The sequence below is a fragment of the Cyprinodon tularosa genome, unplaced genomic scaffold, assembly GCF_016077235.1.
Source record: "Cyprinodon tularosa strain WSP-4 unplaced genomic scaffold, ASM1607723v1 ctg294, whole genome shotgun sequence".
Lineage (NCBI taxonomy): Eukaryota > Metazoa > Chordata > Actinopteri > Cyprinodontiformes > Cyprinodontidae > Cyprinodon > Cyprinodon tularosa.
In genome coordinates, this window is record NW_024039001.1 from 1,279,134 (window position 1) to 1,296,374 (window position 17,241).

Consider the following 17,241-nt stretch of genomic DNA (forward strand, 5'->3'; position numbering starts at 1 on the left):
TGGTTGATCCACTGAAAATAATTTGATAATGGTATTTTGGTGCTAAGCCATAACACAGAGCAAAAATTGGCTGAAAAGACATTGAAAAGACTATATGATTTACACCCAAAAAACCTCTACATTTGCGTAGAAAAAGGTAAATGTGAAAATCCGTAATTTTCAGATTGCCGAAAAGAAGTTGAAAACTGGGTTTTTAAAGGAAAATTCCGGTTTTTAACACTTTTAGCCCATTTTCTGTAGTGTCCAGGATGAAATCGAATGATCGACACCAAAATTTTGACGATTGGTCCTGTCTCTGCTATTGGGCTCATGCAGAATCCCCCCCTGGCTGCTTCAGAATGGCTTCCATAGTGCATGTCCGATAATGTCCTTAAAACAACCTTAAACGTTCTTTTTTTAAAATATGCTACTCACCGGGTCGTCATCGCTGTTCAATGACGTTCCAAAAAAAGTTTTGTGAAGAAAAACCGTTCCTGTCTTGTTTTATTTAGCATTTTACAGCATGGTGCCTGTATACCTGCTAATTGTGTGTAGCTGTTAAGTACAGCAATATACCTGTGATCCATTTGTGTTATTTTGTGCAGCAATGTGATAAATTAAAACAAATTGTCTAACTGTGAAACAGTCACACCTATTTTAACAAACACATCTGTAAATAGAGGCGTGCATTTGCATTCAGACTCCCTGAACCAACACTTTGTAGAGCCTATTGCTGCTGCAAGTCTTTGGGCTATGAAACTATCAGCTTTAAACATCTAGATGCTAAAATCTTTGCCTTTTCTCTGAAAGATCAAGCTAGATATGATATACAGGTGCTGGTCATAAAATTAGAATATCATGAAAAAGTAGATTGATTTCAGTAATTCCATTTAAAAAGTGAAACTTGTATATTATATTCATACATTACATACAAACTCATATATTTCAGATGTTTATTTTGTTTAATTTTGATGATTACAAATGACAACAAATGAAAATCTCAAATTCATCATATCAGAAAATTAGAATATTACTGAAGACCAATAAAAACAAAGGATTTATAGAAATGTTGGCCAACTGAAAAGTATGAACATGAAAAGTATGAGCATGTACAGCACTCAGTATTTAGTTGGGCCTCCTTTGGCCTGTATTACTGCAGCAATGCGGCGTGGCATGGAGTCGATCAGTCTGTGGCACTGCTCAGGTGTTATGATAGCCCAGGTTGCTCTAATAGTGGCTTTTAGCTCTTCTGAATTGTTGGGTCTGGTGTATTGCATCTTCTTCTTCACAATACCCCATAGATTTTCTATGGGGTTAAGGTCAGGAGAGTTTGCTGGCCAATTAAGAACAGGGATACCATGGTCCTTCAACCAGGTACTGGTAGCTTTGGCACTGTGTGCAGGTGCCAAGTCCTGTTGGAAAATGAAATCTGCATCTCCAAAAAGTTGGTCAGCTGCAGGAAGCATGAAGTGCTCTAAAACTTCCTGGTATGTGGCTGCGTTGACCCTGGACCTCAGAAAACACAATGGACCAACACCAGCAGATGACATGGCACCCCAAACCATCACTGACTGTGGAAACTTTACACTGGACTTCAAGCAACGTGGATGAAGTGCCTCTCTTCTTTTCCTCCAGACTCTGGGACCTTGATTTCCAAAGGAAATGCAAAATTTACTTTCATCAGAGAACATGACTTTGGACCACTCACCAGCAGTCCAGTCCTGTTTCTCTTTAGCCCAGGCAAGACGCTTCTGACGCTGTCTGTGGTTCAAGAGTGGCTTGACACAAGGAATGCGACAGCAGAAACCCATGTCTTTCATACGTCTGTGTGTGGTGGTTCTTGAAGCACTCACTCCAGCTGCAGTCCACTCTTTGTGAATCTCCCCCACATTTTTGAATGGGTTTTGTTTCACAATCCTCTCCAGGGTGCGGTTATCTCTCTTGCTTGTACACTTTTTTCGACCACATCTTTTCCTTCCCTTCGCCTCTCTATTAATGTGCTTGGACACTGAGCTCTGTGAACAGCCAGCCTCTTTAGCGATGACCTTTTGTGTCTTGCCCTCCTTGTGCAAGGTGTCGATGCTCGTCTTTTGGACAACTGTCAAGTCAGCAGTCTTCCCCATGATTGTGTAGCCTATAGAACTAGACTGAAAGACCATTTAAAGGCTTTTGCAGGTGGTTTGAGTTAATTAGCTGATTAGAGTGTGGCACCAGGGGCCATCAATTTTGAACCTTTTCACAATATTCTAATTTTCTGATATGATGAATTTGAGATTTTCATTTGTTGTCATTTGTAATCATCAAAATTAAACAAAATAAACATCTGAAATATATGAGTTTGTATGTAATGTATGAATATAATATACAAGTTTCACTTTTTAAATGGAATTACTGAAATCAATCTACTTTTTCATGATATTCTAATTTTATGACCAGCACCTGTATATCATATCTAGCTTGATCTTTCAGAGAAAAGGCAAAGATTTTAGCATCTAGATGTTTAAAGCTGATAGTTTCATAGCCCAAAGACTTGCAGCAGCAATAGGCTCTACAAAGTGTTGGTTCAGGGAGTCTGAATGCAAATGCACGCCTCTATTTACAGATGTGTTTGTTAAAATAGGTGTGACTGTTTCACAGTTAGACAATTTGTTTTAATTTATCACATTGCTGCACAAAATAACACAAATGGATCACAGTTATATTGCTGTACTTAACAGCTACACACAATTAGCAGGTATACAGGCACCATGCTGTAAGCAGACAGTTTCTACATGCAGGCAATGTCTGGTAATGCTTGTTTATAGAAAACTGAAAAGGATTTTGGAAGGTTTTAAGATAATACGGTAAATTGATGACCAAACTCTATTATGTTTTTTTCAGCTAAATTCCACCATTTCAATCAAATCATGGTCTTAAGATGAAAATAATGTTTTCTTAGCAGTTACTTTAAACCTGACAGACACTATCACTTGAGGATATTTTTATTTATTCTTTTTTTTTTTTGCACATTCTTATTAATGCATATTGCATGCTTTTCCAGATGTGCCACACAGAAAATCCTGATATGATACATTGAAGTTTGTAGATGTAAAAAAAAAAAGGGAATGTTAATGTTTGAACGAAACTTTCAAATGACACTGAAATAACCTACAGTAAAATCTAGAACCGCCACAGCTGTATCTCATTACACATATAAAGTTTTATTTTTTTGTGTTTTTAGGGCCGGACATCCCATTTGTGGCGGTGTACAAGACTCAAAGAGATGCCGACAGTGAGACTCAGGAAAGAGAGTGTGAGTATTTCACCTGTTACTAAAGCTGCACATGAAATATGTTCCCGACGTTTTGAGTGTCCCAAAGGTCAAGAGCATAAAAATCACTGTGTCAGAAAGGATTCTTCCCTGCAGAATGATCACCTGAGGACTGAGTCACTGTATTTCTGCAAGCCAAGCCTGAAATGATGTTGGTAATCTCATTACATCCCAATGTGGCTACACTCATCACATTATGAGCAGCCCCAACAGCAATATCAGCATAATATAATGCAATTTTTGTCTTTAAGTAATAACATCAACCCTTCTGGATTATATTAAAAGCTGTACATGCCCCAGTAAATTATATCATAACCCAATGTGTTTGATTAACCTGATTAAGAATGTCAAACATTCAACCAGTGCATGGGTTTTATAGTAAAAACTGCAGACATGAATTTGTACCTCTTTGCATGTCAGGGCCCAACATGCTCTGCAGGGGGATATGGGGAGAATGTATCAACCGATCCCATCTCTAAGAAAACATTGTCACACCTAGCACCCAGTAACCACAGCTCTACTCTAGGATAGAAATTTCTGTGCTGTCTTTGCAGCTCTCAGCAGCTATCTGAATCACTCTTATCCTAAAACTCCTTGGCACACTTTTTTAGCTACGGTAAGTTTCTGAGAGGACTTTGGGAAACTTCATAAATGTGGGCCCAGAAATTGTAATGGTGACAAAACTGAGATTTCTCTGCAACTAAAATCCAGAGAAGAACAGGATATTTGAAGACTTTGGATTGAATCTTTACTGTTCCTATAGAGCATATAATAACTTTATATTTAGCCAATCACAGTTTCTTATAAAGGGGAGATCAAACTCTTTAGATAGGATTTTGTAGAATGCACTCAAGATTAGATTACATTATCTCTATTCCTAAAATTAAATTTACCTCAAATAACGTTATGTCCACTTCACCCCTACATAGAGAACATTATCCCAGTTTGACAGTTTTAGGTTTCTGACTAAGCAAGCTGGGATCTGCTAAAAATGCTGAGCATGCCAGCCCAACAATTAAGCTGCAGGTGTATCAAGTTTTTTTTTTAGTGAAGTACTGTAAAAGCTCTGACCTGATTATAGATTCATGAGCTGATGTCTCTTGCAGATTATATTGTCTGAGTCCCCTTCATGGCAGTCCAGTCAGCAGTATCCCTACAGAGACAAGGTCATTTTCATGAATGTATCTAAAATATATGCTGAAATACGATGAATGATGTGTGCAGTCCGTCTCCCCCTCCTCAGAAGCTGCGTAGGACATTTCCTTCCTGCAGCTTGTATCTGAATTTGTAAGTAGGAGCAGCTGTGGCAGCCGCTGAGCTGATTTTCCTTCTGCAAATGGCTTGTTTTCTGACGCCATGGCAGAAAACAATTCCAGTACATGGTCGCCGCTGCCCGTTAGACCTCGTCCGCTGAGACAGCCGTCGGTGACAAGTCTGTGTTGGACAAAGGAGCTGTGCTCAATGAATAAGAACAACTGCTTCCTTTTTTTTAGGAGAGAAGAGTTTCAAAATGTAGAAGGTTGCTTAGGAGCAAATCAGAGTTAGGCTTTGAACAGCAGTCGGCTGCTGCTTGTCGGGGTCATAAAGGTTGGGCCTACTGTTTAATTTATTTAATTCTGTTTCTGGTTGTTTGCTGTCTGCAGGTATTTTAGAGGTTTCTAAACTGGAGAGCAACGAGAACCTCAGGCTGACTCTCAACTCCATGCAGATGCCTACAGTGGAGTACAAGGAGATCAACATGGACGAATATAGTATGTGTTCCAGTTAGAAATATATGCAATGCCCTCCACAAGTATTGACACTCCTGGTAAAGAGAGTAAAAAAATAAATTTCAGGTATTTGATGTAGATCATCCACCGTAAGGATTCTGTCTAATGGTTTCTTCTCTCCAGTTCACCCTTCAGGTTTTCTTTAGGGTTTAGCTCAGAGGACAACAAGGCTATTTTTGTATCTGGGATACCGTTATCCCGGGACCTGCATAGGAAGGGACTTTAAGAATGATCATAACATTTATTTAAACCTTTTTGGCACCTACAACACCCCAATATTAGGGTTATAGTTAATCATAATTAACTTGTGAATGTTAGCCCTGGTCTGGTTTAGAGGCCAAAAAAATATTGAAAGTCCAGTTTTTCATTTAGGTAACAAGTAACAGATTTTCCAACTCTTATTTGCAAAAGATTCAATTCAATTCATTCTATTTATATAGCGCCAATAAAAACACGTCATCTCAAGGCACTTTACAGTTCAACCAGGTCATCCAGTCAAATTGATTAAAAGTTTTCTAGCTAAGGAAAACCAGTTGATTGCAACAACTCATTGACTCAACTACAATCCCTCACACTAAGCATGCTTGTAGCGACAGTGGAGAGGAAAAACTCCCTTTTAACAGGAAGATCTGTTCAGAGATCAAAAACAGTAAAATAGGCTTTTACAACAAGGTATAATTGGAGGCAGAATTACTTTGTATTGATTCATAATTTATGCATTAAGTATATATTTTACATTTTTTAAGATTGCAATTTGTGTGACCACTTTTGCAAAATATTTGCTGCTGTAACACCACAATTTCCTCATGGTGGGACAATAAAGAGATTTTCTGTTCTATTCTATATTGTTCTCTCTTGTTCAAAAAGTAATAATAGTTAGAAAAAAGGGACATTTTGAAGTGGAACATTTAATCAGGAATGTATAGGTCCTTATCCTACTTTTCTTGTCACATTTTCAGTTTCTTTAGATTTTTATGATTGACTGTCTGGGAGGATTTATGTTTGTAACAGATTTTTTTTAAATGGGTAAAATTACAATATATATAGACTCTACCCTAGTGGCATATTCTCTTGCACTTTCAATTTTGAAGTTACTAAGAGAAAACCTTGTTTGTCCTCCCACAGGAAAACCCAATGCAGCTGATCCCTAATTACATGTTTCTATTCCAACCAAATTATGCATCAGGGTTAGATTTATTAGGAATTATTTGGGTTAAGGAAGAGATTTTTACAACATTTCTGTGGGACTGGACTACTGTATATTAAGCAGAATCCATTTTATAAATCTTTACAAGGAGTTTCAATAAGTGGGGTGGATGCAATTCATTTTGATACAGAATACATTTATTATGCTAACATTTGTTTTACTCTGGGTTTCAGTCTTGTCTTTAAAGATCCTAAAACCCGCCGGCTTTGTGGATTCATCACACTATCCGCTCCTTCTGCTTGTGTACGTATCTGCATAAATATGAGATGAGAAGTATTTTCTACCATCCTCAGCTCTTTCACATGGTTTTATTTTTGGTTTGTTTGTTTTTATGGCTTGTTTTTGTTTGTTTAAAAGAAATAGAACAGTACCGAACCAATAAGCATCTAAAATTAGAGGAAACTGTCTAAAATCTTCGAAATGAGTTGCTTAATGAGCCCCTTTTACCAGCTCATTACATCAGTGTGTTGTCTGTGGTGTAGTGACGGGAACCCTGGCGGCCAATCGGTGTCAGAGCAGTTTGTCTTGGACTGGGCCACGGTTCTGGTGAGCAGCTTTGGTGCCATTGTGGTGCGCTGTGACGGTAGAGGCAGTGGCTTCCAGGGTACCAACGTTCTGCACCGGATCCATAAGAAGCTGGGCGTGTTTGAGGAACAGGATCAGACGGATGCTCTCAGGTACAAGCCTCTTTTCACTGCAGACAAGCAAGACTTTAAAATTAGACATTCACCAATCTAATGTGAATATCTGTATCAGTCCTAATATTAAAGAAGATGGCAGCCTGATCCATCAAAGCAGATCTATTAAGGCTATTTCTATGATATATCTAAGTTATGTTCAAAATCTCTTGAACAGTGATAGGGCTTACCCCTTTATAAGCATCTGTCTTTGCTTTAATCAATATGTTTGTTTTCAGGATGGAATTTGTATTAACACTATTTACTGTTTTTATAGCTTTTTTGACTTTAAATTAATCTCAGGTTACATTTTGTGAAATGAATGTGTACATCTATTCCTATTATCTGCTTTTGGAGAGCAGTTTGTAACAGCCTATTGATTAAAGTAAACAGAGCTCTGACATCAGAAAAGTGTCTGGATCAGCAGATATCTGAATTTAATTATCTGATTTGGATTGGAAATGTGGATCTCTATTTTATGATCATAATATTTCTTTGCAAATTTTGGTAAAATAAATACAACCTTGCCATCTGCCATATGGATTTTTAAATGACAAATATTAATATATCTGATAACTTTTGATAGTTTAAAACATTTCATTTCAAACTATTAAGAATGAGTCTGAGAAAATTTGATATTTAATTAAATCCTGTGTTAAAGCTTCAAATAGTTAGTTTTCACAGATTTTTCAGGCATTAATTTTTACATTACATGTTGTTGTTGTTATTTTATAGTCTTATTCTGAATGAGCCGTACGTGGACCAAACCAGGGTCGGAGCTTTCGGACAGGTAAGAGCCTTGGGGAGTTCTTCACCTCAATAAATCATCTTATTATGCAGGAGTTCATCAAAATCCAACAATTTCCTACTTTTCCATCCTTGTCTAAAACATAGAATACTTTCAATAAGTGCTATTTGGTTACATTCTTAGATAAAATCTGGATTACATCGTTATAAAACAAGGAAAAAACACAAAACCAAGTAGTAATGTTATCCGGTTGCTTTAGTTACGGTAATCTAAATTTAGTGCATCAGTTTCTCTATAAAGCAGTAATTTTACTGGAATATGGTACACATTTACACATTTTTTGGGCTTCTCAGTGGCGCAGTGGGTAGCACTGCTGCCCTGCAGCAAGAAGGTACCAGGCTGATTCCCGGCCTGGGATCTTTGTGCGTGGAGTTTGCATTTTCTCCCTGAGAATGCGTGAGTTCTTTCCGGGTACTCTGGCTTCCTCCCACAGTCTAAAAGCATGATTATTAGGTTAATTGGCTTCTCTAAATTCTCCTTAGCTGTGAGTGTGTGCATGAATGGCTGTCCTGTTGTCTCTGTGTTGCACTGCGATGGACTGGCGACCTGTCCAGGGTGTACCCCGCCTCCTGCCCGTAGACAGCTGGAGCACCAGCACCCGTCACAACCCGGCTTGGGATAAGCGTGACAGAAGATGGATGGATGGATGGATGGATGGATGAATGGATGGATGGATGGATGGATGGATGGATGGATGGATGGATGGATGGATGGATGGATGGATGGATGGATGGATGGATGGATGGATGGATGGATGGATGGATGGATGGATGGATGGGTATGTGGGTGGGTGGGTGGGTTGGTGGTACACATTTATATACAAAGCCTGATTATATACGTGTTAAAAACAGAGTACTGATTTTAACCGGCTTCCCTTTTTACTATATTCAATACGACAGTTTCCCCCCTCCCGTAGCTATTGTGACTTTGTGCCCCTCATCATTCCTTCTCTGGCTGCGGACCACCTCGGCTTACATGCCGGTATAACCATGGTTTCTTTAAAATAACTTCACTGAACCTGATGTACCTCGCATTAGAGCTATATTTCCTTTCTTTACCTTAATAATGCCTGAAAAATTCCTCACCAGATGCATCAGGTAGCGCCTGACCCCATATTCTCCATTATATGGAGAATACCCAGTTTGGTTTGTAAGTTTGGTTTTAGCCAATCATAGTAACAAATGAAAATGTGGATTCATTTGTGGAAATCTTGGATTCTAACCAAACAGATATGATAGAAGCAGCTATGCGTACGTACTGGTTTGGCTGTGAGCTCGGCAGCTCTTGTTTTAATCACTGTGTTTTCAGTCTAAAACCATGTCACTGCAACATTATTGGCCGACTCATGCTGGGTCAGCCATGAGTAAGACAGATAGATTCACTTACACACACACACCTCTACTGCCCTATTTTATCTGTATTTAGTGTCTATTTTAATCATTACATGCTCACACAGTCCATTATTTCATTATATATATTTTTCTGTATAACAACATGGGGGAAAATCCTCTGAATCATAAAAGTCTGGGTTGAAATGTCAGTTTTTTTCTCTGGATATAATGGAAAATGACTGTCCTATTATCAACTCAAGAGAAACGATACAGAAATAATTCAGTCCTTCAGAGAAAGAATGGTGAACATAATATGAGGAAACAGCTTTGGGATTGGGGCTTTCTCAAGCAAACCAGTCCTGCACAGTCACTGCTTAACAAATATTAGTACTCAGACCCAGACCGCAGTGTCTGGAACGTAGAATTCACTTCATGTTTCAGCTCTTGTATTTACGCCTCTCGCTTGTTTTTGTGTGATAACACAGAGTTGTTGTTCCTCAGGTGTATGGAGGCTACGTGACCAGCCTGTTACTCAGCGGTGAGGAGTCTCCACTAAAATGCGGAGCTATCCTCTCACCCATCATCGACTTTGAATTATATGGTAAGCACTTCATTCTTTTTTATTTTTATCTCCGCTCTCAAATGCAAAAAGTTCCAATCTCTTCTGCATGTGTTGATGTAAGTCATCAGAACTGTCAGCGCTCAGCCAGAGCTGCCAGAATATACTGGAAGGGAAAAATAAAGACCAATAGCATTTTTAGCACCTTTACCCCTTTCTGGGAGTCTGGATTCAATGTGATGGAGCAGTTGCACTTGGAACCCAATCATACAGCACCCTCACCTCATCTGTCTGAGGAATATAACCTGAGAGATAAAGTATGAGGCATGTACCAGGAGAGAGATGGTTGGAAAGACGGCGCTGTTTTAGTTGCGGGAATACAGAGGCAGGAAACTGTAAATTAAAGTAGGATCTGTGTGTCACTGTGTGACCGTTTCCCATCAGTATAGTTCCTCTAACAGTGCAAATATTCCTACTGGACTTTGTATAAATGTTGACATAAAAACAAGTCAAAATCCTTCACGTTTTTCTTAAATGTACCTGTTTATTAATTAAAGTAATAAATAATATTCAATAAAGAAATATAAATATTAATTTAAGCAATAAGTAAATAAGACTGACATGTTTGATTTTGTGTATTAAATGTAATCCACATATGGTGTGGTGTTCTTTGGGGCTCAAAGGGTTAAATGTTAGAGCAGAGGCTTATTTATTATTGGCTGCCTCTCACCCCTGATTATTAAGCTGATTTTTCTGGACAGTTCCCCTGGTGTTCTGTAGTTTTCTATTAATGTCAAACCTTTGTAGGTCTGGAGATTTATGCGTATCAATTTTCTCTCAGCAAGTTGTCCTAAATAGTTTAACCCATACCAAAAATCAACTTTTTTTGCATATATGTGTCAGATGTTGGTAACGCTAACACTACTTCACCATATGTTTACTCAAATGAAGCCAAAAAGTTGCCTTCCAAGAGATTACTCAAGTGAGAGTAAAAAAGGGTATTTGGTAAAAAGGCAATTTATGTAATCCATCATAACATCTAACATATAAAATTATGTAATTAAGATAGACCAAAACATTAAGTTATTTGTAACTTATGTTATTTTAAAATATTATAATAAATTAAACAAAAATGTAAAAAAAAAAAAAAACTATTCCAGGCAGAACAGAAACTTTTCCAAACCACTTTTCTTTCTAACATTAAATTAGTGAGACAGTTACTCCTTACTGTAGATTAGCTTGACCTCTAAATGTCATAATTTCAGTTCAATTCATTCAGTTTATTTATATAGCACAAAGCACACTACATGTGAATTGGAGGCACTTTACAGACAGACAGACAGATTGACATATTTGGTTAGAATAACCACTTGAATACATCCTCATTGACTTGCAAGACATGCTGCTCCTGGATGAGCTTGCAGGGATATTTCTGGCTTGCATTTTGTCCTCAACTCTTCAGCAATCTCTCCCAAAAAGCATGCATTTAAGTTGGCTTGCCTACAAAAACAAGGAAACTTATTCTGAAATAACGAATGTTTTGAAACACTTTCTTTTTAATTATTTACCATGGATGCTGTAGGCAACATTTTAGTGAGTAGAACAACAGAAACGTAAAAGTAAAAAGCATGGTGTTGTAAGACTACTCCTAAAATTATATTTTTATCAAAAAGTTACTCAATTAACTTTGAGTAAATATACCTAAATATTACCCAGATTCGTATGCTAAATAAGCCTGGCCAAAGGGGGACTAGTTTATGGTACTCTGTATTTCTGTTTTACTTTTATATATGAATTTCTTTCATTTTACAAGATTTGTTTTAAAACCGTGTTAGTGCTGCCCTCTTGGGGTTGAACGTCGGGTATTGCAGGTAAATTCACCCACTGGTTGAAACGTTACATGCCTCATCCATTGGCTGATGCTAATGTCATCATACTTACATTTAGCTCCGCCCCTCAGTCTTTCATTACTGCTCACTTTGGTGGCAAAATAAGAGTGAGTTACGCTTTAAAGGCCCAAAAGTGTTTTATCTGTGGTGAATGTGTCCTCACAAAACTGTGAGTAACTGAGTTTTCTTTTCAGCTTCTGCTTTTTCTGAGAGATATCTTGGGCTGCCTAAACCAGATCCAAGAGCATACACGGTAGGATTTCACTGCAGGACCTCTACTCTCTTTACCTGTGATTAACTCAACAAAACAACAACAAAAATATTTGGCTTGTTCCTTTTAGATGGCAAATTTAGCACACAGAGCATCTCAGTTCATGGATAAGAAGTTTCTTATCATTCACCCAACAGCTGATGGTAAGGCTGCAAAATGAAATTTTTTCCTCTTTAAAGTTCAGCAAAACACAATGCATCCATCTGATTTTTATGCTTTTGTTTTCTCAGAAAAAGTCCACTTCCAACACACAGCGAAATTCATCTCCCAGCTCATCAGTGAAAAGGCCAACTACACCTTGCAGGTATGTAATTTCCTTTAGAAATCAGTGTTATATATTTAAGCCTTTAGGAGGTTTCTGATTCCTGCAATAGCAGCCACCACCTTTTCTTTATATCAAGGTTTTTGGTTTTTATACAGATATATTTATTGTCTGCTCTAGTTAACTTTATATATATATTTGAGCTTATTGTGATTAAAAAACATTTTGGTATATGATTGGATGTATTTCAAGGTGCTAAAAAAACTTTTACATAATTAACAGTTGTACAATAGAGTACTGTGTTAAGTTCCAGTTTAGCAAACAAGCCTTTAAATAGTGGTATTAATTTTCTCTATAAACCCATACTAAGGAGAAATCAAAAAGTTGTTGAAAATTCATATCAAGCACATATCTCCAATGGATATGTGGTTTGGATGTTTTATAAGGGATTACAATCATTGAGTAATGCTTCATTGAAAGGTTTAAGTTTTGGGAAAACCTAACAAGTATTTATTCACCAAACTGGTTTTGTGTTGAGTGTTAGAAGATTTTTTCAAGATGCCGTTGCCCCAAAATTCAAAATTACGCAAAAATCCTTCACTATACCTTTATCTAATTTAAGCCTCCTTCCCACTGAAATTTGCGGGTTTACACAGGATTTTCATATAGGGGCTGAACCGCTAACAATCGGCATTTGGCTCCATTCCCATGGGCAAAAAAAGTTGGGTCTGATCCCCCGCTGGCAAGCTGCTTGGCCTCTGTCCCCACTGCTGCGTGTCTGGTGACGCCATCACACTGGGTTAGTGTTGATTCTGTCACCAGAATGACAAATCTGGAAAGTAAACAATGAAGAGAAACATGTAAAGAAGCCAGGGTGTAGTGTGCTTCATTGTTTTGTTCATTATTTTGGCTTTTTATATCAGACGTTACTGCCGCGATGCGTTGACATCCATACATTGCACCCAAGGTGAAACCTGGTCAGACCAGTATACCCATAGTCAATACCAGTTTATCCCTTTTGTTTATCTCTTTAGTTTTGTATGAAAAATACACTTTACCTCAACGGGCGGGTATCCCCTTAGTCATGTAGAACAAACTATTAAATAACTTGCTTTTTTGTGTTTTTTAAATCGTATGGTGGACTGACCTTAAATAGTTTTTTTTTTGTACATGACTTAAGGGATACACGCCCGTCGAGGTGGTTTAAAGTCAATATTGTCGTACAAAACTAAACGGATAAACGCAAATCTGACGTCGTGTGTATTAACTATGGGTACGCTGGTCTGACGAGGTATGGTGATCTGACAGAACACCGGTCAGATTGCTCCACAGTATGCCAATCGGAGCCAGGCAGTTTTAAGAAGATTTTATCTCGGGTCGCTTGCCGAGTCATTGACATGGGTCAGTAAGCCGTTCACACTGCCACTAAAAGCTGATGTTTTTGGGTTACAGGAGTATATTTGGAGCATTTGTTCTATTAGATTAGAAAAAAATAATCTTGATGTATATAATGGACCAATCTGAGTTTTATATTTGGTGCTGATTGTATAATTATATGTAAAATGATTTATTTAAAATGCAGCTGTAGAAACCAAATATGGGTCTAGGGATAAAATTTGAGCCTTTTAAACTCATCCTGTTCTTGTTCTTACTGTTCTCTCTCTCAGATCTACCCAGACGAGGGCCACTTTATCCACAGCGAAGCAACAAGGCAGCACCTGAGTCAGTCCCTGGTGAATTTCTTCGAGGAGTGCTTCAGGCTACCAGAAAGTGTGTTTGAGGAGGATTTGGAAGAGGAGGTTGAAGATGAGGGTTAGATTGTCTTCGACAGGCTCCCAACCTCCTTTTTCTCTCCCCTTTCATTTGGTCATCAACATTCCCTCTGTCTTGTATCTGTGCTCAAGCACGGCCAAGTTGTCCATATATGTTTAACTCGCAATCTGCAGTGCCATCCGGCAGACGGATCTAACTATAACCTCAATCGTCCCTTGTTCATCCAGAGCCCTGACTTGGATTTTAAAAAGGCCCACGGAGGTAAAAATGACAGATGATGTTTTGAAATACACTGAAAAGAAGCAGACTCCTTTACAGCCGGATGGACATCTTTAAAAGCAATGGAGAGAATGCATAAGCCTACACAGACTTTCAAGATGTGATGAGAGGAAGCACGTTATAGCACACAACCTTTGGGCTTGTATATAAATAAAATTCACATCCCTGGCGCTGACTGGCAGTGTTCATAAGGGGTGTCTGGAACTGTGTGGATAAAGGGAACTTGAATATTTTTAAAGTTGTGATGAACTTTTCATGGACTGTGGTTGTGTATCTGTTGTTCTTAACAGTATGTAAAATAGCACACAAATCCTCATCCAGCTGTTTTTCCTTTAAGTGTTGTTTGCCTCAATAATGCTGGTTTTATCCTTTAGGTTCGTACCGATTACAGTTATGCTGAGGTCTTTGACAAGCAAATGTCTAACGGGAAAGAAATAAGCCATTTTTGTTTGGGATTATTAATTGGACAAAGTTGATTTTGTTTTCATCCAGTATTGTTTTGTTTTTTATTCACGGTGCCTTACTTTATCAGAAAACAAAGCTTAATTTATCAAAAAAAAAACACTAAGATATTTGGGGTTCATAACTTCAACACTATGAGATTTTTTTTGTTAATTTCAGTTAGTCTCCATCTGACTGTTTAAATTATTAAAAAGCATTTATACATGGAGTTTAGACAAAAAGATCAATATTTTCTTTCAAAAACAAAATATATCTTTAAGTTGAAAGGGGATTAGGGTCACTGTGAAAAAAAAAAAAGATGTCTGACTTTCTTAGCCTTTCATAGGTAAGTGATGCTAATTAGCTTCATACCTGTAATATCTAAATACAGACAGGCAGGTGAATATGTATCCTACTGAGGACACAGTTCAGATTTGCTGTGATCTTATCAAGAGGTTAAAAGTGAAAACTAAACATTTTTCAAATAAAGCCTGGTTTATGCCTAATTATGTCTCTTTAAAACCTACGCCTCTCTGCATGGCCTGATTTACCAGACAGAGGAATATTTGTAACTACGAGGAAAGCTGCTTGCAGAAAAACATGGTGGACGAGCGACAGCTTCTGCAAGCAAGAGTTTGCAAATACAAACATCTACGGGTATCTTATAATTTGGCCCATAAATATGACCAGGATCAGCAGCTTATAAAAAACTCTGAAGGAAATAACTTACTCTTGGATTAAATAATGTGGCTTTGAGTTGGAAACAGTGTGTTTTCCTCTTAAACGTGTCGAGTGGTCCTGTTAGCTTACGGTCTGCCATGCACGCCCCTCTAGAGTCGGCCAGAATAGATCTAGGAGGAAAAGCCATGTGGAGTATAAAACCTGCAGACACTGCAGTCCATGCATGAGTCAAAGACAAGTTAGCACAGTGGTCTAAGATTTAGCAAATTAACTCACTAAATTATTTAAATCTACACAAGGTTATGCTATATACACATACACACATACATAAATATATACATACGTGTGTGTGTTGTTTTTTTCTGATTTGGGGTTTGAAGCTTTTTATTGGCACTAGGCAATTAAAGAATGGAAATAATACAATCATTTTCATGCAATTGTATCCATTTTAAATTATGTGCATGTATTTCTACTATGGCATATCAAATCCAAGTATTAAATTATAGGAAATAAGCATACAGAATTTCATATGGTAACACAACACTTAGATAAAAGCTTCTGGGAGTGCACAGTAAAGGGATTTCTCAGTATTTGAACTACTTACATGATGAATCCATAATGCTTTTTCAAAATCATATTTGGACTCGATATCAAAGTGTTGTTCATTGTTGGGTAGAGAAGCAAAAAAGTGTTCTGAGGAAAATTGGTTCCACTTTTGCATATTTTGAACAAGTAAAACGAAAACATAGCGACCGAGTGTTGAAATAGAATCAGTGAGAAAGGAAAGCAGCCATTTCAAATTGTACATTTAAATCCGGCAATCTGAAAATGCTTTTCAAATTGAACATTTTTAATTGAATTATTAAACATGACATCTAAACTGTGTTTATTAATCAATTATTAAATACCGGAATTTGAAAATGTGTTTTCAAATCCTATTTCTAAATGTAAATTTTAAAAAAAACAAAATTCATAAATATGTTTATGAATACCTATGCTAGTCACACATTAAAAAAAGGTATTCCTTATTCCATTTTCTTTTTGCTTCATAACCATTCCTTTTACCTTTTCCGTGACCCGTTTGGTCCCTGAGCAAACTGGAAACCAGTTAAGCTCTGTCATTGGTTAGGCTGCCACACTTGGTTAATAAAACGACCAATGAGGGAGCTGGTTACAGCTGAGGAGAAACTGTGATTGGTTAAACTGGTTTCCAGTTTGCTCAGGGACCAGAAGTGTCAGAGAAAAGGTAAATAGGGAGGGGAAAGCAAAAACAAAATACAATTTCAAAAAGGATTTGAAAATGAAAGATGAAAAATAAAATGCAATAATGAATAACCTTTTTAAATTTGTAATTAAAATACTAAAAATAATTACAAAATGACATTCCGGCAGAGGTTATGCTGTAATAAAATATGATTGATGTCTTACCTAAAGTCCTAACAAAAGTGGATATAAAATTCAGACATTACAGTGTTTAATACTTTTACTTCCTCTTTAAACGTGACTCTAATCCTCTTTCACAACAGACATTGTTGCACATATTCTATCAGCTAAAAGTTAAAAAACTTTGCTTTAGATATCTTCTAGTTCTGTTACCTTTATTCTGCTAACCCTGAGCTTGGTGAAGCCTGGTTTAATTTGCACAAGATGTCTTTTTCACTGTTGATGATATTTTTATTTCCTTCTATAGTATTTATAACTTTCTGTCACTGCAGGATTTAGCTTTTGTTTTTTATTGGGCCACATGAGATATTTAACTAGGATTCTATGTTGATGCCAATCTATTCTTGTTTTCTAAAATGTTAGAAATTAGCGTAATTTTAATGCCCCTCTTTCCAAATCAAAGCTTATTTTTGGGTTTGCCCTTTGGCTTTTAATGATTTTAATAATTTTTTTTTTTATTAATATTTTCTTTTATTTTGAAAACTGGAAGTCTGTCAAAGGAGGGTTACCTTTAACTTTTAGCCACTTCAAATGGCTAATACTGTAATACAACCTTAGTTTT

General features: G+C 37.2%; 1 protein-coding gene across 1 annotated transcript in view; it reads left to right on the forward strand.

Moving 5' to 3' along the window:
* The window catches only part of dpp6a (dipeptidyl-peptidase 6a), a 304,855-nt gene extending 289,794 nt beyond the window's left edge, over window positions 1-15,061 (forward strand). The window contains exons 17-26 of the mRNA XM_038291115.1: window positions 3,200-3,271; window positions 4,933-5,040; window positions 6,439-6,508; window positions 6,748-6,942; window positions 7,678-7,732; window positions 9,583-9,682; window positions 11,724-11,782; window positions 11,871-11,943; window positions 12,031-12,104; window positions 13,730-15,061. Coding sequence (XP_038147043.1) covers window positions 3,200-3,271; window positions 4,933-5,040; window positions 6,439-6,508; window positions 6,748-6,942; window positions 7,678-7,732; window positions 9,583-9,682; window positions 11,724-11,782; window positions 11,871-11,943; window positions 12,031-12,104; window positions 13,730-13,879 — 956 coding nt within the window. The 3' untranslated portion in view covers window positions 13,880-15,061. The remainder of the gene's footprint in view (window positions 1-3,199; window positions 3,272-4,932; window positions 5,041-6,438; window positions 6,509-6,747; window positions 6,943-7,677; window positions 7,733-9,582; window positions 9,683-11,723; window positions 11,783-11,870; window positions 11,944-12,030; window positions 12,105-13,729) is intronic.
* Window positions 15,062-17,241: the final 2,180 nt, after the last annotated feature.